The sequence below is a fragment of the Silurus aristotelis genome, assembly GCF_946808225.1.
Source record: "Silurus aristotelis genome assembly, chromosome: 12".
Taxonomy (NCBI): domain Eukaryota; kingdom Metazoa; phylum Chordata; class Actinopteri; order Siluriformes; family Siluridae; genus Silurus; species Silurus aristotelis.
In genome coordinates, this window is record NC_139585.1 from 3552713 (window position 1) to 3580212 (window position 27500).

At 38.7% G+C, this 27500-nt stretch overlaps 1 protein-coding gene and 1 long non-coding RNA gene across 7 annotated transcripts in view; both read left to right on the plus strand.

Annotated features, from left to right (window-relative positions):
• arhgef15b (Rho guanine nucleotide exchange factor 15b) overlaps positions 1 to 27500 on the plus strand; it is a 36153-nt gene that overhangs the window by 5977 nt on the left and 2676 nt on the right. For 5 of the 6 annotated variants that reach the window (XM_083556465.1, XM_083556463.1, XM_083556461.1 and 2 more), the window contains 13 exons: positions 1611 to 2051; positions 10815 to 11546; positions 13753 to 13804; positions 13921 to 13979; positions 15380 to 15621; positions 16705 to 16865; positions 16954 to 17106; positions 21560 to 21689; positions 22821 to 22895; positions 23348 to 23440; positions 23869 to 24023; positions 25007 to 25171; positions 27436 to 27500. The exon at positions 27436 to 27500 is cut by the window's right edge and continues 21 nt beyond it. In XM_083556465.1, the coding sequence (XP_083412591.1) occupies positions 1676 to 2051; positions 10815 to 11546; positions 13753 to 13804; positions 13921 to 13979; positions 15380 to 15621; positions 16705 to 16865; positions 16954 to 17106; positions 21560 to 21689; positions 22821 to 22895; positions 23348 to 23440; positions 23869 to 24023; positions 25007 to 25171; positions 27436 to 27500 (2458 nt within the window). In that variant the 5' untranslated portion in view covers positions 1611 to 1675. Of the gene's footprint in view, positions 1 to 1610; positions 2052 to 6097; positions 6257 to 10814; positions 11547 to 13752; positions 13805 to 13920; positions 13980 to 15379; positions 15622 to 16704; positions 16866 to 16953; positions 17107 to 21559; positions 21690 to 22820; positions 22896 to 23347; positions 23441 to 23868; positions 24024 to 25006; positions 25172 to 27435 lie in introns of those variants that run through there. The other variant, XM_083556466.1, reaches the window with a different exon arrangement.
• LOC310734551 lies at positions 25692 to 26057 on the plus strand. Its single transcript, XR_014536073.1, has 2 exons — positions 25692 to 25908; positions 25976 to 26057. It is a non-coding gene; the product is annotated as an uncharacterized lncRNA (long non-coding RNA).

A 27500-nucleotide genomic window follows, 5' to 3' on the forward strand; every position in this document is an offset into this window, starting at 1 on the left:
GTACTAATAAATCGTTTGTATCGGAGGGCAAAATAATTTGTATTTAATAATTGAAAAACAGGAGCTTTACATTTACACCATTTAGCAGACGCTCTTATTCAGATATCTCAGCTATACAGCTGAAGAGTTGGGGGCCTTGCTCAAGGGCCCGGCTTGGTGTCAGTGGGATTTGAACACATGACTTTCCGATTAGAAGTCCAAAATCTTATCCACTGAGCTCCACTTCTTCTTCTTTACTTTTTTATTTATTCTTACGTATATGACAGATAGTTATTCAGCTTCTATGTCCAAAGGTATTGGGACACCTGAATTTCCAGCCATATGTGATCTCTGGTACACTATACAGCCAAAAGTTTGTGGACACAAACATACGATTGATTTTTTTAACGTCCCATTCAACATTAATGCTCATTCGCTGTTATAATAAGCACCACTCTCTTCTGGAAATAAGTTCCATTAGATTTTGTGGAGATTTATGTACTGGACTGACGCAGGGTGAGGTGAGGAGGCCTGAGGTGCGAGCAGCGTTCCTGACATATGTGGTACTACCACATTCTAGGACGTCTTTCAAAATCTCTCTTCACTTGACTCAACCAGGAGACAAAAACCTGTTCCAGCATGACGATGCACAATCCTGTGCACAAAGCCAGCACCAGGAAGATATTCTTTACATTGGTTGAAGTGGAAGATCTCCTCCTGTAAAGCTCCAAAAAGTAAATGAATTTGAACGCTGACTGCACCCCAGGAATCCTCACCTCACCTACACCAGTACCTGATTTTAATAAAAACACTTGTGCCTGAATGAATCTCTACAAATCTCTACAAAATCTGGTGGAACATCTTCCCAGAGAAGCGGAGCTCATTAGAAGAGTGAATGGAGACTCAAAGTGGAACTCGATGTTTAAAAAGAAGCACATAGTGATCTTATGGTCAGGTGTCCACATACTTTTGGCCACACTGTGTAGCTTCTATAGAGCATTTTATTACATTTAAAAGAAGATTCTGGTAAATTCTGTTCATTTTAAATCCAATAATACATTTTAGAAAATGAACCGTATAACTAATTTATAATAATTCATGACAGTATTTGCAACATATTATAAAGACCTGGCAACCCTGGCTAATATAGATGCAGTTGCACACATCCTGCTTTAGAACATTGAACATACATCGACGATATAAATAGAGGGATAATTCACACTCTGGTTTCTTTACACCACAGAGCGGATGGAAGTCCAGATCCTGACTGGTCAGAAGGTTAATCTTCTGAAACATCATTGTTTCTATAGCAACACCTCTTTGAGAGAAACTTGGGTGCTTTGTATGAGCAGATCCTGGAGATGTTGATTAATTTTCGCATGATGGAATCTCCAGTGTCAGTGCTTCAGCTGCAGTTTGTTCTTTGATTAATAAAACTGTTGGCAGAAACACGTTATAGGGTCAGACAGGAGCTTCATTACAACCCGTGTAGAGCGTTTTATTCTTGTATTCGTATCACTTTATATGATTTTGTGGAAATCAGGGCACATTGGTTACTTTCTGAGTAAACCAGAAGGTGTGAGGTGGTAAAGTGTTTTCCTGTTGTCCACTGAAACATCCTTTTTCTGCAGGATGAAGCTGGAAAAACCCTGAGTGTCCCCCCGCTGGTTGCAGCTCCGTGCTGGTTTGTACAAACATGTCGACTCTGGGAGCAGCAGCAGCTCGTCCTCCTCCAAAACCCCAAATCCCCTCCAAACCTGGCATGAACTCTTCACACACACCTGTGACGGACAAGGACACGCTCAATAAAAACAGTGGGAAAGTCCATGAGATAGTCAGCAAGTTTAACCACCAGCCACCTTCCGCTGCAGGTCCTGCTGCTAAAGCAGGACGGCAAAAGAAACCCAAACGAGCTCCTACAATCAAACCCAAGCCCAAAGTCACGAGTCCTGCTCAGGTCCTAGGCAATGTGGCACCACCCCTGCCCATTAAACAGCGCCAATCACAGAGGAAGGAGGCGGAGCCGAACTCGTTCTCTGTCTCACGTGACATTATCGATGGCCAACAAGCAGGTAAATCATTTTCTTACACACACACACACACACACACACACACACACACACACACACACACACACACAACATGCATGTACACATATACCTATATGGACTTCGGTGTGGTGTCTGAGCAGGTCGTTTCATGATAGACATCACTCCAGACGTCTGTCTGCTCTCTAAATAACGCTTACAGAATTCAGACGTGCGCTTCGCCTCGTCGTCTTGTTGTACGGTGAAGTCGCTTTCAGTCCAGACGGAATTACATGGTGTTGAAGTGTGGAATAAGAGCCATGTTGCTTCAGGATTCATTTCACATTAGATACACGTATATAATGAGTTCTTCATGTATTAAACCAAAATGATTATTCTTGTGAAGTGAATGGTGATAGTCACGGGTGCAAGAACCGGTATTGCCGAGCTGCCATTTTTGGGGCCCTCGTGCAAGGCCCTTAACCCTCGGTACTCCAGGGGGCGCTGCATCATGGCTGACCCTAGCTTCCTAACATCAGTGGGATATTCGAAGAAAGAATTTCACTGTGCAAATATTAATTCACATATATATGATATATACTGTAATTACACTATTGTACGTATACAGCGCTGTGAAATACGCCTTTCTGTTATTGTTTCCGTGGCAACCCGACTAAATTCGGTTCAGTTTTATTTGAAGAGCAGTTTAACAATTGGTATAGCAACCCATAGAAGGAGTCTCCAGTGTGAGTCGTTTGTAATTCAGTAACGTCACGTGCGTCTTTTTATTATCGTCAAGAGTAAGAAGGTGGAGCTTTTATACCCACTATATTGCAAGTGAGAATGAGAAGGAAGTTGTTAAAAATTTAACTATAACATGTATAAAGTAATAAAAGATAATGAACGTCGCTATGGTAACCTGGAATGGAGGGAGCAGAGCGCTGAGTATTTCTGTATGAAATATTCAAGACTGGTTAATGGTGAATGTTGGGATTTTTCCAGCATGTATCAGAGTGCAGGAGGGACGAGTAAATCACACGTCTGTTTTATACGTTTATTGCTTTGTGACTTTGACCTACGAGAGATCTGATAAGACCTTAAGTTGGCTGGGGGTAAACTGGAAAAGCAGCTCTGGTTCAGTTCAGTTCTGTTCTTTGCGTAAAAATGGCCGAGAGGATAAAGAGGAAGCTGAGTAAGATCAGACAGAACGTTCCGGACGCAGAAACGTCACAACACAGAAACTGGTTGCAGAAGAAAGTAAGAGTGCGGAAAGTGGCGGAAGCGTTTAAAACGTGACAAGGACGAGAAGCAAGCGATAAAGATCAGATAAACAGACAAAATGTGGGTTTGTATAGAAGGCTTTTTTTTTTTTTTTTTTTACCCCACATACACGCTCTGCTGCCAAAAGTATTCGGACACCTGAATCCCATCAGACCCAAACTGATACCACAAACATTAAGGCACACAATTGTATAGGAAATGTTTCCTTCACTTGAACAAGGAGACCCAAAACCTGATCCAGCAGGACAATGCTCAATCCTGTGCACAAAGCCAGATCCATGAAGATCTACATGGGTTGGAAGACATGGAAGATCTCCTGCTATAGAGCTTCAGCCATATTGGGATGAAAAGTCAGCACTTGTCTTCACTAACACTCTTGGGTCTAAATGAATCTCCACAAATCTACACAAAATCTAGTAGAACATCTTTCCAGAAGAGTGGAGCTCACGATAAGGGCAAATGGAGTCCTTTTTAAAACAGGTGTGTAGGAGTAAAACGTTTCAAAGTGAAAGCTGGTCTTCTTGCATCTGTTCATGGAGCTATTGATATCCGTACTTCCCCATAGGTATTTTTTTTTGTTTGTGTTTTGTGTCAGAGCTTCTGCTTTGTCCTACTTCATGTCCTCTAGAGATCCAGGTTCCCTTCCAGAGCAATTGAGCGCGACAGAATGAAAGAGAAATTGAGAGAGAGAGAGAGAGAGAGAGAGAGAGAGAGAGAGAGAGAGAGAGAGACATTGTGGAATTCTTGATGTACTGAATTACTTCAGGAATTGGAAATGGTTTATTAAAATCATAAGCTGGATGATTTATGGCCTGTTAAACAGAAAGTAAGGTTGAGGATCTTCCCGGTTCGTCTTAGCCGTATGTTGTGGCATCAGGTTTCCAGTCCCAGTGCTGATGGATAGAAGAAATGCTTTATTAAAAAAATTAATTTTGAAAGTATATATATAAATATTTATACATTTTCTTTTGCATTCCTTCATATACAGCTGACTTCATTTCGCCAACGTTAAAACGAACAATAATTGTTAAGCCAGTTGAATGAATGAATGAATGAATAAATAAATAAATAAATAAATAAATAAATAAATAAGTAAAAAAAATTGATCTGATATTTAATTACAAGCTTTTTTTTTAATACAACCTTTATATATCTATATATATATATATATATATATATATATATATATATATATATATATATATATATATATATATATATATATATATATATATATATATCTTTTTTTAATACATTTTTAAATATAAATTTTTTTTATATTAGTATTTTTTATTATTAATAATAATGAATAATAATTATTTCATTTCATCTTCTCCCGCTTATCCGTAATTCGGGTCGCGGGGGCAGCAATCTAAGCAGATTCCCCAGACACTTCTCCGTGTCCAGGGATCGGGCTGTCAAGGCCCCCGCCTTCGACTGCTGCCCAATCCTCTCAGCACCGGTCCCTTACGGTCCCTCCTGCAGGTGGTGAGCCCACGGAAAGGCGGCCCCACGTCGCTCCGACGTCACGGTCCTTGATTTTCTCGTAAGGGTCCCCTGGAGCATAGAGGGTTAAGGGCCTTGCTCAAGGGCCCAAGAGTGGCAGCTTGGCGATACCGGGGCTTGAACCCCCGACCTTCCGATCGGTAACCCAGCGCCTTAACCGCAGGAGCCACCACTCACCACAAAAATTATGCAAAACTTTTTTAAAAAATTTTTTTATCACAGTATGTTACAATGCACTAAATATAAAAAGATTTTTTTACGACATCTATTTTCAAGACATTTATGGCATTTGGCACAAAAAAAATGCCCCTATAAAAAACCCAATACAGTCTATTGCTTTCTTCAATGTACTGCTGACCTCGTTTCCCAACAATAAACTGAAAGTCTATTGAGCTGATAAAGCACATGATGAAAACAGAGAGAAAGAGTGAGAGAGTGAGAGAGTGAGAGAGAGAGAGCGAGAGAGAATACTCTATGTATATATGGTATATTTTAGAGGTGGACAGTGGGAAAGTAAATGTAGTTCATTACTGTATTTAAGTAGCTTTTTCACAAAAATGATCATAGGAACATTATAATACATCATAGTACTTTGGATACTTAAGTACATTTGAAAGCAAATGCTTTTGTACTTTTACTCAAGTGAAAGTTTAAAAGGACACTTTTACTGGAGTCACATTTTAGAGTTTACGTATCTCTACAGGGTTTCTGCACTTCATCCAACACTGCTTTCTATTGGCAGATCCTTTTTGAGCATCATTATTAGCATTTGTAGAAGAAATGCTACATTATTATGGGGTGCAATCGCCATTCCAATTTATCCCCAAGGTGTTCATTAGGGTTGGAGCATATCTTCATAGAGTTGGTTTTAGTATAAAGTGCTGGAACAAGTTTGGGTCTTCTAGCTCAAATTTCAGGCTTTCAATACCTACAATAGCGTGCTTTTAAAATTGCGGTAGGAGTTTAGCGAAGAACCGCATATGAATGCGGCTGAATGAGTGCAAATCTCCATAAAATCTAGTGAAACATCTTCTCGGAAGAGTGGAAGTTACTATAAAAGTAAACGGGGCCTAAAGGTGGAACGGGGTGTTCAATAAGAACATAATATAAATCAAATTGTTTACTTTATTTTTATGTTCCTATGATATAAGGCATTCAAAAAATGTAGAAAGTCATGAATTAGTGTTTAAATACCTTTCTTATTGCTGGTGTTGAAGACCTACTCACCCTGTCCATCAGGTTCAGCAAGGCGTCGACCTTCCAGCACTTTCTGTTTGAAACCCATCAGCAGCAGGTTATAAATTCCTTCATCCCAGGATAATCTTCTTCTTTTTTTTTTTTTTTGTTGAAGAATAACTACTCCGAAAATACTCTCTCTGGATTTATCTGGAAGTAGGTCGTTTATGTTAGCATGGATCCGGGTTGTCCAAAAGCTTGCGTAGATCTTTTTGAGGAAATGCATGGTAAGAAAAATATTTGCACGTCTCCTTACGTTCCTGGAGGAACCCCGGACAGCTGGGAGGAAGGAATGAAGGATATTGTATGCATGTTTTTGGGGTGTAAGTGTGGAATTAAGGGTCTGAGGGGTTTTCATAATTGATGCATCCAATACATTAAAATAAACTGTTTATACGTTTCGTACGCTCTGTAGAGCAGCTGCAGTTCTTGGTGTAGCAAGACCTGAAATGTCATTACTCTGAGATACCAGGAAGCAGTACGGGAAGTCATCTCTGGAAAATTGTTTTACACCGATCATAAAAATATTTTAAAAGAAATCTGATGGGAAGTCATGTCGTATTTATCATCAAGGAAGTTCCTTCAATCAAAGTCTTCACGTGTTAATGAACAGCACGTTTTTTTCTTTACTGTCAGTAGTGTACACGGAACATCTGCGTTTCATGAAGCGTGATGTATTTAATTACAACCTTCTTTCAAGCCGAGCACAAAAAAAAAATTGCCGTAAATGATTGTACCGTAAAGTGAAGCATTCCGCCGTAGAACTTCACACTGAAGGATTCTGAAAGGATTTGCTCCAAAAAGCTTGTGGATTAATAGATTTGAGAAAATAGATTAGCTCTTATTTCAGCTAGAGAACATTCCTGTTGTTGTTTTTTGTTGGACAAGTTGTTGTGGCTTTAAGCAGCTTGTGTGTATTTTCACACACTGGATCTCAATTTTCAAAAAAATTCCTGTGAGAAGTCTTTTACGGTTTTCGAGAGACACGTACGTGTTCCATTTACATTGGTGGCATTTAGCAGACGCCCTTATCCAGAGCGACGTACAAAAGTGCTTTGAGTCTCTAGTAATGAATAAATCTACACTGGTACGCCAGATGACAAACTTAATATAAATATAACTCTTGAATGCTCCATTTGTTTCTAGGTCATGTGACGGTATGAAGATTTCCTTCGACCAAACAAACATGTCTATACATTTCCAGACTTTGTTTTTATTGAAAACATTTGCCCTCAGCATGAAGAACAGCTTTCCACACTCTCAGCATCCGGACACTTTGTTTCTCCAAACGTTCAGCTCAAACATTTTGCCGTGTCTTTTGTAAAACTCGCCAAAGATCTTCTTCACTGGTTGGAGATTCCTTTCTTGTGATGCAGTTCATCTCAGAGCAGTTGAGGAGGATTTAGGGGCGGTGACTGGGCAGGTTGTTTCATGATGAATATCACTTCAGACGTTTGTCTGCTCTCTAAATAACACGTACAGAACTCAGACGTGCGCTTCAATAAGCCGCTTTCAGTCCAGATGGAATCGCATGGTGTTGAAGAATGGGATGGTTGCCATGTTGGTTCACTTTCTAAGTAACTAAGTAAGCTTCCACCTTCATGTGTTGTTGGGAGGGGGGGTCTGATCACATCTTCTCTCATGTTCTCCATCTCACAGAAGTTCTTCTCTTAGAGACAAAATTGTCCCATTTGGACTTCACAGTGGTAAAATATCATGCCTATACGAGCCAAGAGCTTTAGTTTATTCACATCAAACATCTGAAATGAAGAAGTAGTCTGGTTTCTGCGACTTTAAACCATAGCATGGTTGTTGGTACCAAGTCAAGTTTATTTCTATTGCGCTTTTCCCAATGGACAGTGTTGTGTTTTTATCCCTGATAATGAAGCCTGGGGTGACTGTGGTAAAGACAAAACTCCCGTAGATGATATGAGGAAGAAACCTTGAGAGGAACCAGACTCAAAAGAGGAACCTCATCCTCATTTTATCATAAATCTTCAAACAATACAGAACACTGAAGAGTGAGAACCAACATGAGCACTGGAGTGTGTGATTGAGTGATGTTCTTTCTACAGTCTTTTACAGTCATTTGATGATGTGAAACCAGGAGCTACTGAGCAGCTCATAAAATAGCTCAACATCTGAGATCATCACAGATCCAACACCAGTTTTAAACACTCACCAATGTCCAAACTCCACATGAAGTGGGATACAAATGGTGCTGATACGTCTCTAGATGCCTCGGGATGTTTGCGGGCATCTACTTCTTAAGAGGTCCACAATCTTCATTAGGTGGGACATGACTGGAGCTGAAGCAACCTCATGGATGCCTCGGGATGGGTTCTCTACCCAGAGAAGCAGAAGAGAGGATTGATCAGAGTGGTTTGATCTGGTTTGAGGAAGGACACAGTAACAAAAAATATTCACTCTTTACAACCGTGCTAAGTAGAAAAGCATCTCACGATGCACAACACATTTGTCCTCAAGAGTCTGTGCTCATAATTACCTCAGATTCCTGCTCTTGTTTGACTGGAGTGGAACCTGATCTTCTCTTCTCTTGCTGTTTTAGCCGTACCATATCAAAGTTTGTACATCTCAATGTCTTGTACATGCTGGAATGCTTTTCTGCTCACCACGGATGTAAAGAGTTTTTATTTGTGTGACTGGTGAGCTTGAACCAAAAATCTGACCATTTCCAGGTCCAGGAGATGATCAGATTCTGGAAAACTCGAACCAGCCCATTTGGTCAACCATGTTTTACCATGAGATCAGATGTTGTTTTCATGTTTGATGTGAACCTGAAGTTCTTCGTTTGTTTGTTTGTTTATTTATAAGAATACTTTATTGATCCTACAGGAAAACTGGAATTTCCATATTGGTCTTCACATATTCCAGTGATGTTAGGAAGCTGGGGTCACAGAGGGTTAAAGACTTTGCTCATGGGATCCCAATCCCTGCATTGCGATATCGGGACTTGAACTCCTGATCTTCTGATCCTAACCCAGAGCCTTAACTATTGAGCTTCTACTGCCTGTAGATAACTGCATGGCGTAGAAAACAGTTTTGGTATGGAGGCGATCGCTCAGTGTTAAAGGACTCTGGATCAGAAGGTTATAAGTTTAAATCTCAGCACCTCCAAACTGCCACTGCTGTGCCCTTGAGCAGAGCCCTTAACCCCTTAACTGCTCAGTTGTAGGCCACTCTGGATAAGGGCATCTGCTGAATGGCATTTATATAATGGTAAAATAGTTGCTAGGGTGGAAAATTGTTTGAGTGCTGGTTTATTTTTATCAAACGTTAGCATGTTTTTTTGCTGACACCACTGACACACAAGGGCAAAGCAAGTAGAAGTCACATGACATGACATGAAGTAACGGTTGAGCAACGTCTAACTCGTTCTTGTGTTCTCTTTTCAAAATATTTGCTGCCAGCTTTGAAAAATGGCAAAAATCGAATTGACAATAGACATTCAAGTCTAAAAGCAGCTTTACACAGAAAAAGCGGTAATAAAACATTGTCTAAGTTTGTTCCTCAAAATTTTTGTATAAGTTTGTTCCTGGATCTGCATCTGGATCTACATCATTTTATGCGTTGCGCTGCTTTTGAAAGTGTATTTCAAACTTGTTAAATAAACTTGTTTCTACATATAAAATGATGTACATTTTGAGGCAATTTAGCGCCACTGATCCACCTACTAGCATGTCTTTGGCAGCTAGGAGGACACCCGAGAACCCAGAGGAACCCCAGGTGGAAAAGTTTTTTTACCCAAACGTATTTTTAATGATGAACTTTCATAAAATTATGAAATTCAAATATTTTGACCCCAAAATAGCGATTTTCTTTTTTCTCAGGATCCACCAAGTCAGGCTATTTGGGAAAATTGTTAAGGAAGTGACTCCTCATTAAGGTGCTTGAACGGATGTTGTGATTGTGTGGAACTTCATGAGGAATAGAAGTGGCGACTTTGAGAGCGATCATGTGTGATCCTGAGGCATCTCAAGATGTAACCGTTCCAGCTGGATCCCGCCTCATAAAGATTCCGGACCCTCAAAGAGAAAATGTTGACCCTGTGAGGATCCTGAGCCGTCTAGATGAAGTACCAGCTCCAGTTGGATCCCACCTCATGAAGATTCCAGACCCTCAAAGAGAAGATGTTGACCCTGTGAGGATCCTGAGCCATCTAGAGGAAGTACCAGCTCCAGTTGGATCCCACTTCATGTTTTCAGACCTTGTAGTCTGAGGATAAACAAGCTCCTAATCAATAATCTTCTACATAAGCTGTTTCTACATCGTTGAACATTTCTAGGCTTGGGCATGGAAGAGTTGATGTTTTGGTGTGGACTCTATAATGATGTATCTATGATGATCTCAGATGTTGAGCTAGTTTGAGTTGCTCAGGAACTTTAGAAAACAGTTGAATGGCCATCACTCATAATCACGCATTCCCGTGCTCATGATATTTCTTAATCTCTGGTGTTTTAATGATTTAGAATCACACTCTTGGTGTCTTGATGAGTATGGGTTTCACTTTTGAGTCTCTCAAGGGAATTTTTCTCTTTGCCACAGTCAACCCTGGGCTTTTTGGGGATCTTATCGGGGATAAATACACATCCATTTAAATATAAGGGAATTTTTTTTTCATTCTGTAAAGCTGCTTTGAGACAATGTGCATGGTGAAAAGTGCTTTAGGAAGACAATCGAATTGATTTATTGGTAAAAAACTGAGTAAAATTAGCAGGGGTGTCAAAACTTTTGATAGACTTGTTCTTCTTTTATTTTGGGCAGCTCCTGATGGTAAAGAGTTCGAGCAGCAGAACGCGAGGTCAAGACCGGATCAGGAGCCTCGATGCGAGAAGAACTGCAGTTGCGTGTGTCACCTGCAGCGTCCCGGCATGAAGCTAGTATGGGTTCAGATGTCTGAGGAAGAAGAAGAGGAGCTGAAACGGACCGCAGACGACACGGTCACCGAGGAAGAGAGCGAGAGCGATGCGGAAGCGGGATTGGATCTGTACCAGAGCGGTTCTTCAGAATCAGAATACAGCTTGAACGATCCCCAGGATGGAAACAAGACCAGATTCAAGGCGACGCTGAATATAATCGAGTGCCAGCTGAGGAGGAAATCCGACCCTGGGCTTCACGACCTTAACCCTTTGCCTCTGAATCTCATGCAGCTCTCCAAAACTCACTCTACCTCCGAGGAAGAGTCTATATATGAAGCCACCATTGACTTGATCGCTCCTCCTCAAGAGAAAATGGACAAAACACCTACCATCCCTGAAATCCTGGTGAACAAATCTCCTCCTGCCATTCCACCACGGATGCCTCTGGAGAAACACAAGGACAAATGTGTTCCTAGAAGGGTTCCGCTTTCTACACTAACTGGAGAGTCCCAAACCCCGAAGCTGCCTTCTGTGGATTCCGGGTCCAGAGAACGTCTGAAACCGGTTCGAGCTCCGCCTTCTCCTCCAGTCCGAACCTGTGACAGAAGCACGAGCAACGTCTCTGTCACATCTAAAGGTAATTCTACACATGTGTGATTTAAGTATGTGAGAGAGTGCAAGTGTGTGTGTGCAAGTGTGTGTGTATATGAGAGATAGAGAGAGAGAGAGAGAGAGAGAGAGAGAGAGAGAGAGAGTGTGTGTGTGTGTATGTGCATGTATGTGTGTGTAATAGTATGTAAGATAGATAGATAGTGTGTGTTGGTATGTTCGAAAGTGAGAGTGTTTGTGTGAGAGTGTGGATAAGTGTGTGTGTGTGTGTGCGTGCGTGTGCGCGTGCGCAAGTATGTGAAAGATAGTGGATGAGAAGTGCGTGTGAAGTGCATTTGGAGTGGTTGAGAAGTGCGTGTGGGGTGGTTGAGGAGTGCGTGTGGGGTGGTTGAGGAGTGCGTGTGGAGTGGTTGAGAAGTGCGTGTGGAGTGGTTGAGGAGTGCGTGTGGGGTGGTTAAGTAGTGGTTGAGAGGTGCGTGTGGGGTGGTTGAGGAGTGCGTGTGGAGTGCGTGTGGAGTGGTTGAGTAGTGGTTGATAAGTGCGTGTGGAGTGGTTGAGTAGTGGTTGATGAGTGCGTGTGGAGTGGTTGAGTAGTGGTTGAGAAGTGCGTGTGGGGTAGTTGAGTAGTGGTTGAGGAGTGCGTGTGGAGTGCTTGTGGAGTGGTTGAGAAGTGCGTGTGGGGTGGTTGAGGAGTGCGTGTGGGGTGGTTGAGGAGTGCGTGTGGAGTGGTTGAGGAGTGCGTGTGGGGTAGTTGAGGAGCGGTGTGGAGTGGTTGAGTCGTGGTTGAGGAGTGCGTGTGGGGTAGTTGAGGAGCGCATGTGGGGTGGTTGAGGAGTGCGTGTGGGTGTGGAGTGAGTGTGGAATGGAGTGGTTGATCAGTGCGTGTGGAGTGCGTGTGGAGTGCGTGTGGAGTGCGTGTGGAGTGCGTGTGGAGTGCGTGTGGAGTGGTTGATGAGTGCGTGTGGAGTGGTTGAGTAGTGGTTGATGAGTGCGTGTGGAGTGGTTGAGTAGTGGTTGAGAAGTGCGTGTGGGGTGGTTGAGGAGTGCGTGTGGAGTGCGTTTGGAGTGGTTGAGAAGTGCGTGTGGGGTGGTTGAGGAGCGCGTGTGGGGTGGTTGAGGAGTGGTTGAGGAGTGCGTGTGGAGTGGTTGAGGAGTGCGTGTGGGGTAGTTGAGGAGCGCGTGTGGGGTGGTTGAGTCGTGGTTGAGGAGCGCGTGTGGGGTAGTTGAGGAGCGCGTGTGGAGTGATTGAGGAGTGCATGTGGGGTGGTTGAGGAGTGCGTGTGGGTGTGGAGTGAGTGTGGAATGGAGTGGTTGATCAGTGCGTGTGGAGTGCGTGTGGAGTGCACGCTGTTGGAAGTTTCCTTTACATTTTTTCTCTTTCAGTGTCTTTTACTTTCTTTTTTATATTTTTACCAGTGTTCAGGGCTCCAGACAAAAAAAATCAATGAAAAAGCCATTGGCTCCTATGAGAAAAACAACAGGCGCCAAATTATATTTTTAAAGTGTCACACAAGAATGAACTTAAACATTTAAAAACACTTACTTCCAGTCATCCTGTCACGAGTACATCTGCCATCATTTCACAGCCTGGCCTGGGAACTGAAGCGATCATATAGGCAGTGTTGAATTGTATTTATATCGGTGTTTTCTGTGGCACGCTTTTCGCCATTATGTGATCACGAGCATTTTTATGCTTTTGACTATCGCAGTGTTTTCGTACCGTGTCGTTTCTTAAATGATCTGTTCGGGGAAATGAAATCAGTTTTCCCGCAAGTTCTCTTATTATGTCAACAAATGATGTGATAAAACACGCACACAAAAAGTCGTAACATGCAGATTACACGGTCATAACATGTACATTTATATGGTCGCAGGTGGCGATCTCGGCACAAATATTACTCGCAATTTATTCTTTTTGTTAGCAAATGTGACCATTTTAGTCGCAGTCTGGAGCCCTGGTGTATATTAATACTGAAAACATCCAAACAATGAAACAGCATGTAGACTAAAGCCCTATCAGTGCTACTACAAATACTGCACAAATCCATACAACATCAAGAATCTATGCAGTCACCAAAACCATCAAGAAGAAACAGGCTCTCATGAGGTCTGTCCTAGAAAAGGCAGACCGAGAGCTACCTCTGCTGCAGAGGATAAATATTCTCTGAGTTTTAAGAACAACAAGCAGAAGGACATTACGTTCTCAAACCAATTCCTCTACTTTTCTTTTTTAGGTGACGATGAACAAAGTGGTTCTGCTGGAGAGTCTGAAAACAAAGAGCAAAAGTAATGGCATCCTCTATTCATACTGTAATATTTATATATTTATATCCTGTATATTGTGCTGTACATTTTCCTTTTTTGGACATTCTGCTATTTGTATAATTTCCTTCTTTTCCCAGACGTCCTATTGCCCTCCCTCGAAAGAAGTCACTGGACATGGAGGCTCATATGCCAGATGGTATAATCATCCTTTTAATTCAGCGCTACCTCTAAAATATGCCAATCATTTGTCTCCCATTGTTTTGATTTGGCGGCTATTTTTCAGGCTGGTGTTACTCCTTTCACCCCACGCCAAATTATTATTATTATTAATCATTTCTTTTTTTATGTAAAATCTACGGCTGGAGACTCCCTGAAAATTCAATTAAACCTCATGTGACCATAACAATTAGGCACACTTTCAGTTTACAACATATACGTTCTTGCGTGAGTGGTTGCTATGGAAACCACAGCTTATTCGATAAGCTCATTTTATATTTATATATATATATATATTAGATTTTCGTAATTTCCGGACTATTAAACGCACCCAAATATAAGCCGCACCGACTGAATTTGACAAAGATTTTTATTTTAAACATAAATACGCCGCACCTGTCTATAAGCCGCACCTGTCTATAAGCCGCACCTGTCTATAAGCCGCAGGTTCCTACACTGAAACTAATGAACTTTACACAGGCTTTAATGAAAGACAGTTTCTGTTACACGGCTTGTATCTAAACAGTAGCCTACCAAGAAAGTCATTGTTCACCGTCTTCCTCCTTCCTTTCACAACTATTTCTCTCAAGAGTTTATCTTTTGGCATCGTCGTGCGTTTAAAAATCACCATCGGTGAATCTTTTCTCTCGATGCCGTGCAGCTCAGAACACAGGTGAAGTGTGTTTTCATGCCCGGTTGTTTTCAGCGTGACGAATGATTCACATTTCCTGTAGATAGTCCTGTGTGTGTGTGTGTGTGTGTGTATATATATATATATATATATATATATATATATATATATATATATATATATATATATATATATATACAGTACAGACCAAAAGTTTGGACACACCTTCTCATTCAAAGAGTTTTCTTTATTTTCATGACTATGAAAATTGTAGATTCACACTGAAGGCATCAAAACTATGAATTAACACATGTGGAATTATATATGGAATTATATATATAACAAAAAAGTGTGAAACAACTGAAAAATGTCATATTGTAGGTTCTTTAAAGTCGCCACCTTTTGCTTTGATTACTGCTTTGCACACTCTTGGCATTCTCTTGATGGCTACTTTGAAGAACCTACAATATGACATTTTTTTTTTTTTCACTTTTTTGTTATGTATATAATTCCATATATAATTCCACATGTGTTCATTCATAGTTTTGATGCCTTCAGTGTGAATCTACAATTTTTATAGTCATGAAAATAAAGAAAACTCTTTGAATGAGAAGGTGTGTCCAAACTTTTGGTCTGTACTGTATATATATATATATAGTATCTCACGGTGCAGATTTACTGTGTCTCCTCTAAAGAGAACTCAACATACACCCATATAGTACACGTATGTATACGTTTCTATTTTCCAGAGCTTCTGTACCAGATTTACACCGAAACCTTCATAACGAAGGAGATCCGCCGGCAGACGGTGTGTCGCAGCATCAGTAAGACGAGCGCCGATTACCGGATGGATCACAGCTCGGGTTCCGGCGCTGAAAGTGTAAGGAGCGGTACAAATTCATTCCAGAGAACGCTGTGGCAGGACCAGCCTGCAGTCCAGGAGAGCGGCATTCTGAACACCATCACGCCAGAGGAGTGCAAGTACCAGGAGGTGATTGGGGGGGTGTTCGAGTGGATGGAGAAGAGTGAGAGAAGAATTTAGTTCTCGTGGAAGTGAATTTAAAGCAGACCTCAGAATAACAGGATCTGTTTAGCAGCAGTGTGTGAGCGTAAGAAGGTGCTTCTTTATAAACATCGCAGTCCACATTTGTTTTTATTATAACCTCAATTCTTCTGGGAAGATGTTCCACTAGATTTTGTGGAGATGTGAGTGAGATTTCATTCAACCACAACTGTGTTAGTAAAGTCAGTTACTGATGTAGGTGAGGTGAGGAGGCCTGGGGTTCGTTCTTTCTTTCTGTCTGTCTGTCTTTTTTTTCTCTTTCTTTCTTTCTTTCTTTCTTTCTTTCTTTCTTTCTTTCTTTCTTTCTTTCTTTCTTTCTTTCTTTCTTTCTTTCTTTCTTTCTTTCTTTCTTTCTTTCTTTCTTTCTTTCTTTCTTCCCTTCTTTTTTTCCGTCTGTCTTTCTTTCTTACTTTTTTCTTTTACATGTCTTTCTTTCTTTCACTCTTGTATTTCTTTTTTTTTCTTTTTCTTTTTTTCTTTTTCTTTCTTTCTTTCTTTCTTTCTTTCTTTCTTTCTTTCTTTCTTTCTTTCTTTCTTTCTTTCTTTCTTTCTTTCTTTCTTTTCTTTTACATGTCTTTCTTTCTTTCACTCTTGTCTTTCTTTCTTTCTTTCTTTCTTTCTTTCTTTCTTTCTTTCTTTCTTTCTTTCTTTCTTTCTTTCTTTCTTTCTTTCTTTCTATTCTTTTACATGCCTTTCTTTCTTTTACTCTTGTCTTTCTTTCTTTCTTTCTTTCTTTCTTTCTTTCTTTCTTTCTTTCTTTCTTTCTTTCTTTCTTTCTATTCTTTTACATGCCTTTCTTTCTTTTACTCTTGTCTTTCTTTCTTTCTTTCTTTCTTTCTTTCTTTCTTTCTTTCTTTCTTTCTTTCTTTCTTTCTGTCTTTCTTTCTTCTGGGGTATGAATTAAACTGTGTGCATATTATAATTTGTGACCTGTGTGTGTGTGTGTGTGTGTGTGTGTGTGTGTGTGTGTGTGTGTGTGTGTGTGTGTGTGTGTGTGTGTGTGTGTTGCAGAGCATGTATGAGGTTTTGACATCAGAAGTGTCGTACTTGCGTTCCCTGCGCGTCCTGACCGACCATTTCATGGAGTCACGAGAACTCAGTGATAAGCTCATTAACCGAGACAAAAAGACTCTCTTCTCCAACATCCTGCGCATCCGAGAAGTCAGCGAGAAGTGAGTGAGAAAAACGTTTCTTTCACTTCTCTACACAATACGGCTTTTTGTCCCATTGTTGAAAAAAACGAAACGCTAAATTTCTCAGGTTCCTGAAGGACTTGGAGGACCATCTGGATGAAAGTTTACTCCTCACGAACATCTGTGAGATCATCAATTACCACGCGCAGCACAACTTCCCCGCGTACATAGATTATATCCGCAACCAGATTTACCAGGAGAAGACCTTCACCTCACTTATGTAAGAATCATCTCATTAAATAGACACTTAATATTCATATAATTATAATATTATAATTTATTATAAAACACAGAATTGTAGGCACTTTTTACATCCTACAACAGTGTGGGACTGTATGGTTGACTTTTTGAAGGGCAGTATGTAACTTTTAGCACCCCCTGTTGGCCTGTCATGATAACGACTTTTCTTGGATGACATTCAATTCAGTTCAATTCAACTGAAATTCATTTTTGTATAGTGCTTTAAAAAGCTTTACATAAAGAAAGAAAAACCAAATAAACAATCAAATAAATAAATAAACAATAAGGCCAAAAGTATTGAGTCACCTGACTTTTTTACCCATATGTGGTTCTTCCCCAAACTGTTACCGCAACATTGGAGTCACACAATTCTTTTAGGAAGACTTTGGATGACAGTAAATTTTTCTCAGCTCCAGGAAGATACGCTTTCCATGGGTTGGAGTGGAAAGTCTTCTATAGAGTTCTGAGCCTCAAACCTATTAAATAACTGTAAATGAATGTCCACAAACATTTAGCTATAGATAGTGTAAATAATAAAATCTATCTATCTATACAAAAATGTTTTATCATCTTTCTTTACGTCAAGTCAAGAAGCTTTTATTGTCATTTCTACTGTACACATTGGTACACAGTACACAGTAAAAGCGAGACAACGTAACTTTAACTTTAACTTTAATAATTACAGTATGCTACCTGAGCAACATCATTCCAGCAAGGGCTTGTTTCTGGGCTGGTAAATATGACACGATTAGAATCTGATAATCATTACAGGTCTATAAACACTGACTTCCTGAATGTGTAATTACATCCTTTCATGTTTGTCTAAATTGTTACACACTATAAACATCACCTTTTTTATACAGATGATTCAGGTCATTCTTTTGCAATAGAAAAAAAAAAAGTAAGAAACAGGAAGGGGATGATTCTGGGGACTTTTCCATTACCAGAGCTGTTCTTCACTGTTCACGCTCATCATGGTGATATTTACAGGAATAATAAAAGCCACTTATTCTGCACATATCAGTCATGCATGTTTTCCGACTCCTCGCTAACACTGTTTTAGTTCCTCTGCGTTCTATGTAAATACCCAAATTAGTTTGTAGTGCTGTGAGTAAACACTACAAAAGTCTTTCTATCAAATTAACATTAGAATGATTTATTTCTATCAAATAAAATTAAGCACTAATTCTAAAAGCCCACCGGTGTCCACAGGCAAACAAATGAAAACAAACATAACATAAAACAAACATCAAATTACATTATATTTAATAGTTTTAAATGATACATTTAGAAGTGCAGATAATAAAGAAGTGAAAATTACAGACTGCAACCAAAATTTATAGCCTGCAGCTTTAATGAATTTAAATTAACAAAATTACTGACTGCAGCTTTAATGAATTTAATTTAACAAATGTATAGACTGCAGCTTTAATAAAAAAGTAAAATTTACAGACTGCAGCTTTAATGAAGTAAAATTTACAGACTGCAGCTTTAATGAAGTAAATTTTACAGACTGCAGCTTTAATGAAGTAAAATTTATAGACTGCAGCTTTAATTAAGTAAAATTTACAGACTGCAGCTTTAATGAAGTAAAATTTATAGACTGCAGCTTTAATGAAGTAAAATTTACAGACTGCAGCTTTAATAAAGTAAAATGTATAGACTGCAGCTTTAATGAAGTAAAATGTATAGACTGCAGCTTTAATGAAGTAAAATGTATAGACTGCAGCTTTAATGAAGTAAAATGTATAGACTGCAGCTTTAATAAAGTAAAATTTATAGACTGCAGCTTTAATGAAGTAAAATGTATAGACTGCAGCTTTAATGAAGTAAAATGTATAGACTGCAGCTTTAATGAAGTAAAATGTATAGACTGCAGCTTTAATAAAGTAAAATTTATAGACTGCAGCTTTAATGAAGTAAAATTTATAGACTGCAGCTTTAATGAAGTAAAATTTATAGACTGCAGCTTTAATGAAGTAAAATTTATAGACTGCAGCTTTAATAAAAAAGTAAAATTTACAGACTGCAGCTTTAATGAAGTAAAATGTATAGACTGCAGCTTTAATGAAGTAAAATGTATAGACTGCAGCTTTAATGAAGTAAAATTTATAGACTGCAGCTTTAATGAAGTAAAATTTACAGACTGCAGCTTTAATGAAGTAAAATTTATAGACTGCAGTTTTATTGAAGTAAAATTTACAGACTGCAGCTTTAATTAAGTAAAATTTATAGACTGCAGCTTTAATAAAGTAAAATTTATAGACTGCAGCTTTAATGAAGTAAAATTTATAGACTGCAGCTTTAATGAAGTAAAATTTACAGACTGCAGCTTTAATGAAGTAAAATTTATAGACTGCAGTTTTATTGAAGTAAAATTTACAGACTGCAGCTTTAATGAAGTAAAATTTACAGACTGCAGCTTTAATGAAGTAAAATTTACAGACTGCAGCTTTAATACAGTAAAATGTATAGACTGCAGCTTTAATGAACTAAAATTTAGACTGCAGCTTTAATGAATTAAAATGTATATACTGCAGCTTTAATGAAGTAAAATGTATAGACTGCAGCTTTAATGAAGTAAAATGTATAGACTGCAGCTTTAATGAAGTAAAATGTATAGACTGCAGCTTTAATAAAGTAAAATGTATAGACTGCAGCTTTAATGAAGTAAAATTTATAGACTGCAGCTTTAATGAAGTAAAATTTATAGACTGCAGCTTTAATGAAGTAAAATTTATAGACTGCAGCTTTAATGAAGTAAAATTTATAGACTGCAGCTTTAATAAAAAAGTAAAATTTACAGACTGCAGCTTTAATGAAGTAAAATGTATAGACTGCAGCTTTAATGAAGTAAAATGTATAGACTGCAGCTTTAATGAAGTAAAATTTATAGACTGCAGCTTTAATGAAGTAAAATTTATAGACTGCAGCTTTAATGAAGTAAAATTTATAGACTGCAGCTTTAATGAAGTAAAATTTATAGACTGCAGCTTTAATGAAGTAAAATGTATAGACTGCAGCTTTAATGAAGTAAAATGTATAGACTGCAGCTTTAATGAAGTAAAATTTATAGACTGCAGCTTTAATAAAAAAGTAAAATTTACAGACTGCAGCTTTAATGAAGTAAAATTTATAGACTGCAGCTTTAATGAAGTAAAATTTATAGACTGCAGCTTTAATAAAAAAGTAAAATTTACAGACTGCAGCTTTATTGAAGTAAAATTTATAGACTGCAGCTTTAATGAAGTAAAATTTACAGACTGCAGCTTTAATGAAGTAAAATGTATAGACTGCAGCTTTAATGAAGTAAAATTTATAGACTGCAGCTTTAATGAAGTAAAATTTATAGACTGCAGCTTTAATTAAGTAAAATTTATAGACTGCAGCTTTAATGAAGTAAAATTTATAGACTGCAGCTTTAATGAAGTAAAATTTATAGACTGCAGCTTTAATGAAGTAAAATGTATAGACTGCAGCTTTAATGAAGTAAAATGTATAGACTGCAGCTTTAATGAAGTAAAATGTATAGACTGCAGCTTTAATGAAGTAAAATGTATAGACTGCAGCTTTAATGAAGTAAAATTTATAGACTGCAGCTTTAATGAAGTAAAATGTATAGACTGCAGCTTTAATGAAGTAAAATGTATAGACTGCAGCTTTAATGAAGTAAAATGTATAGACTGCAGCTTTAATGAAGTAAAATGTATAGACTGCAGCTTTAATGAAGTAAAATGTATAGACTGCAGCTTTAATGAAGTAAAATTTATAGACTGCAGCTTTAATGAAGTAAAATTTACAGACTGCAGCTTTAATGAAGTAAAATTTATAGACTGCAGTTTTATTAAAGTAAAATTTACAGACTGCAGCTTTAATGAAGTAAAATTTATAGACTGCAGTTTTATTGAAGTAAAATTTACAGACTGCAGCTTTAATGAAGTAAAATTTACAGACTGCAGCTTTAATGAAGTAAAATTTATAGACTGCAGCTTTAATGAAGTAAAATTTATAGACTGCAGCTTTAATGAAGTAAAATTTACAGACTGCAGCTTTAATGAAGTAAAATTTATAGACTGCAGTTTTATTGAAGTAAAATTTACAGACTGCAGCTTTAATGAAGTAAAATTTACAGACTGCAGCTTTAATAAAGTAAAATTTATAGACTGCAGCTTTAATGAACTAAAATTTAGACTGCAGCTTTAATGAATTAAAATTTATATACTGCAGCTTTAATGAAGTAAAATGTATAGACTGCAGCTTTAATGAAGTAAAATTTATAGACTGCAGCTTTAATGAAGTAAAATTTACAGACTGCAGCTTTAATGAAGTAAAATGTATAGACTGCAGCTTTAATGAAGTATAAATGACTGACTTGGCTACGTGTGCGTAATGTTAAATGGTCTGATGGGTTTGTGGCTCATTTCCTCTCGCAGGCAGACTAACACGGGCTTTGCGACGGCGATCGCTCATCTACAGGAGGCCCCTGTATGCCAGCGCCTGCCCTTTTCCTCCTTTCTGCTGCTGCCCTTCCAGCGAATCACACGCATCAAGATTCTAATTGAGGTAGACAAGCCGGAATGTGAAGTGCGTTTAAGTGTTTTGTTGTGGAATGTTTAAATGTCTAAAAGACACCTGTCCAAAGAAGCAATCAATCAGATTCCAAACTCTCAAGACTAAAGAGCTGTCCAAGGATGTCAGAGACAATATTGTAGACCTACACAAGGCTGGAATGGGCTACAAGATCATCACCAAGCAGTTTGGTAAGAAAGTGACAACAGTACAGGAAAAAAACCACAAAATAACTGTCAATCTTCATCGGTCTGGGGCTCCATGCAAGATCTCCCCTCATGGAGTTTCAATGATCATGAAAACGGTGAGGAACGGTGATCCCAGAACTACATGTGAGGATCTTGTCAATGATCTCAGGGCAGCTGGAACCATAGTCACCAACAAAACAATTGGTAACACACTACGCCGTGAAGGACTGAAATCCTGCAGCATCTGCAAGGTTCCTCTGCTCCGGAAAGCACATGTGCAGGCCCGTCTGAAGTTAACATGCCAGTGAACATCTGAATGATTGAGAGGAGAACTGGGTGAAAAAACTAAATCGAAGTGGAAACATTATGGGGCATTTTTATGGACATCAAAGGGATGATAGACGGGCCATGTATCATCAAATCTTTGATGAGAACCTCCTTCCCACAGCCAGGGAATTGAAGACGCGAGGTGGATGGGTATTCCAGCATGACAATGACGGCCAAGACAACAAAGAAGTGGCTCAGGAAGATGCACATTAAGCTCCTGGAGTGGCCTAGCAAGTCTCCAGACCTCAATCCTATAGAAAATCCGTCTGAACGTCAGCCTGGAAACCTTAATGACTTGGAGAGGATCTGCAAAAAGCAAAACCCTCTCTTGAGATGTGTGCGAACAAGAAACATCTGGCCTCTGTGATGGCCAACAAGGGTTTTACCTACAAGTACTAAGCCGTGTTTTGCGAAGGGGCGAAAAATTTGCATTAAAATGCAAATGAGTTTATAACGCTTTTGGAAAAAAAAATTTCTGGATTTTTTTTCGCTGTTTAAATAAACCTACCATTAAACCTGATCATTTCCCCTCACTGTATACACACTGTACTCTTTCCCCTCTTCCACTTTCCTTTGGATATTATATAAACACAGATTTCTTGTTTATTAGAACATCCTGAAGAGAACCGCAGTGGGCACCAAACAGGAAGAAATGGCCTCAAAGGCTCTGGCTGCTGTGTCTAAGGTAATCACATCAGTGTCCTGACCTCGCCGATAGCCACGGCGGATTCCACAAATATTCCCAAAATATTCCCAGAATAACTTCTATATACAAGGTATTAGGGCACCCGTATGTGCTTCTTCCTCAAAACAGTATGACATTTTCTTCTCACTTGAATTAGGAGACCCAAACCAGCTTCATGAAGATCTGCTTTACATGGAGCTTACACAGGGCAACATCTTCCCTGAAGAGTGGAGCTTATTATAAGAGCAAAATTGGGCTCTCAGCATTTCAGTCCACATTTCAAGACGATTATAGCTGTAGACATCTGCTAGCATGAAATTACTCTTTGTGGTGTGGCCAGTCTGCAGTTGTTGCATGAATTCTAAAATTCTTGTCCTCTCTCTCTCTCTCTCTCTCTCTCTCTCTCTCTCTCTCTCTCTCTCTCTCTCTCTCTCTCTCTCTCTCTCTCTCAGATCATAGATGAGTGTAACACCCAGGTGGGGAAGATGAAACAAATGGAGGAGCTCATAGAGATCAACAAGACTCTGGAGTTTGATAAGCTGAAGGTGAGACGGACGTGGACACGCGTTTGTGCCGTGAACGTCCGATTAAAAGTTATGTGACCTTTCATACAACTCCTGAACTCCTCCCAGCTCCCAAGAATATGCCGGGGGGGGGGTGAATTGGTGATTGTAGATTGCCCCTTTTGGGGAGTTTGGTGTCATCATGGCAGTATTTCTGATCCTAGAACAGTAAAATCAATGATTCTATTATAATATGAGATTCTATATTTGAATTCATTTAAATGAATTTCAATAAATAATGTTTAATTACATGTTAGAAATTCTGATCATCTGTGTTGTAGAAAAAAATCCGGGTCACGATTCCAGTTACGATATAAAATAAAACATAAAAAATGATGTGATCAACAGTCGTTTACGGACGTTAAATACGATGGAAATGATTTTAAAGGTGGCGTGTGTTTGTTCCTCAGGCCGTACCCGTGATCTCGCAGAACCGATTCCTGGAGAAGCGAGGAGAGCTGCAGGAAATGGCCAAAAGTGGAACCCTGTTTAATATAAAGCCCAAACTCACACCCGTCTACCTCTTCCTCTTCAACGATCTGCTCATCTTAGCCACCAAGAAAAGGTGAGAGTCTGAGGGATGAGTTTACATCAGGATATCAGTCCTTATGTGTAGGAAAAATACAACTTTCAGCAGTATCAGAATAAAAGCAAACTTAATGAGACAAAGAAAGAAAGAAAACTTAATGAGAAAGAAAGAAAGAAAGAAAGAAAGAAAGAAAGAAAGAAAGAAAGAAAGAAAGAAAGAAAGAAAGAAAGGAAGGAAGGAAGGAAGAAATACAAGAGTAAAAGAAGAAGGAAAGAAGGAAAGCAAGAAGGATTCCTTCCTTCTTGCTTTCCTTCTTTCCTTCTTTCTTTTAAAGAAGGAAAGAAAGAAAACTTAATGAGAGAGAGAGAAAGAAAGAAAGAAAGAAAGAAAGAAAGAAAGAAAGAAAGAAAGAAAGAAAGAAAGAAAGAAAAAATGATAGAACACTTAATGAGAGAAAGAAAGAAAGAAAGAAAGAAAGAAAGAAAGAAAGAATGAATGAATGAATGAATGAATGAATGAAAGAAAGAAAGAAAGAAAACTTAACGAGAAAGAAAGAAAGAAAGAAAGAAAGAAAGAAAGAAAGAAAGAAAGAAAGAAAGAAAGAAAGAAAGAAAGGTAGAAAGGTAGAAATACAAGAGTAAAATAAAGAAAGGTAGAAATACAAGAGTAAAATAAAGAAAGAAAGAAAAACAACAGAGAAAGAAAGACAGAAAGAAAGACAGAAAGAAAGACAGAAAGAAAGACAGAAAGAAAGACAGAAAGAAGGAAAGAAAGAAGGAAAGAAAGAAAGAAGGAAAACTTAACGAGAGAGAAAGAAAAAAGAAAGAAAGGTTCTTTTTACTTGTCATATAGAAATCTATGAATAATATATACATTTACATTTGTTATTTAAACACCTGAGCAGTTGAGGGTGAAGGGCCTCTCTCAAGGGCCCCAAAGAGGTGTGGATGAATCAGGTGGTCGCTATGAGCAGATAAAGGTGTGTTCTAACCCTGTGCCTGTGTGTTGCTGTCCTGCAGCTCCGAGCGCTACGTGGTGATTGACCACGCCCACCGCTCTCTGGTGCAGGTTCACGCTATGGGAGAGCAGGCGATGAGCGTGAACCTGGAGAACTGCTTCTGCCTCACACTGCTGGAGAACCATCAGGGACGCATCATGGAGAGGCTCCTAAAAGCACCATCTGAGTGAGTGCTGCACTTCCTGGAGCTTCAGTCATTCAGTAGCTTTTATAGAAGACAGTAAGAGGGAGGAGATGCAGAGTGCAGAGTTCAAGGGTTCAGATGTGTGAAGGTTTTTAAAGGGGAAAATATTTCAGGACATTTCATACACATCTGTTCAAGAGAGAGAGAGAGAGAGAGAGAGAGAGAGAGAGAGAGAGAGAGAGAGAGAGAGAGAGAGAGAGAGAGAATGAAAGGATGAACGAAAGAAAGAAATACAAGAGTGAAAGAAAGGAAAAAAGAAAGAAGAAAAGAAAGCAGGAAAGAAAGAAAGAAAGAAAGAAAGAAAGAAAGACAAGAGTGAAAGAAAGAAAGGAAGGAAAAAAGAAAGAAGAAAAGAAAGCAGGAAAGAAAGAAATACAAGAGTAAAAGAAAGAAAGAAAGAAAGAAAGACAAGAGTGAAAAAAAGAAATACATGAGTGAAAGAGTGACAGAAAAAAAGAAAGAAAGCAGAAAGAAAGAAAGAAAGAAAGAAAGAAGAAAAGAAAGCAGAAAAGAAAGCAGAAAAGAAAGCAGAAAAGAAAGAAATACAAGAGTAAAAGAAAGAAAGGAAGGAAAGAAAGGAAGGAAAGAAAGGAAGAAAGAAAGAAAGAAAGAAAGAAAGAAAGAAAGAAAGAAAGAAAGAAAGAAAGAAAGAAAGAAAGAAAGAAAGAAAGTAAGAAAGAAAGGAAGTAAGAAAGAAATACAAAGTGAAAGAAAGAAGAGTGAAAATGTGAAAGAAAAAGAGAAAGAAAGAAAGAAAGAATGAACGAAAGAAAGTAAGAAAGAAAGCAGAAAAGAAAGAAATACAAGAGTAAAAGAAAGAAAGAAAGAAAGAAAGAAAGAAAGAAAGAAAGAAAGAAAGAAAGAAAGACAAGAGTGAAAGAAAGAAAGGAAGGAAAAAAGAAAGAAGAAAAGAAAGCAGGAAAGAAAGAAATACAAGAGTAAAAGAAAGAAAGAAAGAAAGAAAGAAAGACAAGAGTGAAAAAAAGAAATACATGAGTGAAAGAGTGACAGAAAAAAAGAAAGAAAGCAGAAAGAAAGAGAAAGAAAGAAAGAAAGAAAGAAAGAAAGAAAGAAAGCAGAAAAGAAAGCAGAAAAGAAAGAAATACAAGAGTAAAAGAAAGAAAGGAAGGAAAGAAAGAAAGAAAGAAAGAAAGAAAGAAAGAAAGAAAGAAAGAAAGAAAGAAAGGAAGAAAGAAAGGAAGTAAGAAAGAAATACAAAGTGAAAGAAAGAAGAGTGAAAATGTGAAAGAAAAAGAGAAAGAAAGAAAGAAAGAATGAACGAAAGAAAGTAAGAAAGAAAGCAGAAAAGAAAGAAATACAAGAGTAAAAGAAAGAAAGAAAGAAAGAAAGAAAGAAAGAAAGAAAGAAAGAAAGAAAGAAAGGAAGAAAGGAAGAAAGAAAGGAAGTAAGAAAGAAATACAAAGTGAAAGAAAGAAGAGTGAAAATGTGAAAGAAAAAGAGAAAGAAAGAAAGAAAGAATGAACGAAAGAAAGTAAGAAAGAAAGCAGAAAAGAAAGAAATACAAGAGTAAAAGAAAGAGAGAAATACAAAGTGAAAGAAGAGTAAAAATGTGAAAGCAAAAGAGAAAGAAAGAAAAATAGAATGTTTGAACCCCGACTTTCTGATCAGTAACCCAGTAGGAAAGTTGTAGCTGGATGGAGAAGATGCTGGACGTCTGATCAGAAGCTGATGGGTTGAGCAGGGGATGAGGGGAGCAGGAAGCTGCCCCTGCTGGGCCCTTGTGCAAGGCCCTTGACCCTGAATTGCTCTGTTGTTTAACGGAGAGATAACTGAAGTCGCTCTGGATAAGGGCTGATAACGCAGTGATAGAAACAAACGATTTCACTGGAATTATGTTTATTTCCTATTGGGGTTTTCACGTCACAAACAAATGAGGATGTGCACGTGTGACAATCACGAAACAAACGAGGACTCGCTGAGACGACCGTCTAGACGCCTCGTTTATTCGTTATTTCCAAATTCCACATTTATTTATTTGTTTGTTTGTTTGGATGGGGCAAAAAAGTGCATATGCCTGTATGGGCGGGGCAAAAGTCGTAAAACCCAATGCTGTTGACTCTGAATGAATTCACACAGAGAAAGGGGCGGAGTCAAGGGATATTGTGGGGGGAAAAACACGCACCATTAAAAGACGTATGTTGCTCGAGCTGTGGATTGTTTGTCAGTCGTTATTTGTGAACGATGGATCATGTGACCTCATCACGTCACGTCACGTCTCCACCCAGGTCTGATGTGCACAGATGGCTAGCGGCGTTTCCCAACCCTGAGAATCCAAACCGGGAGCAGGATG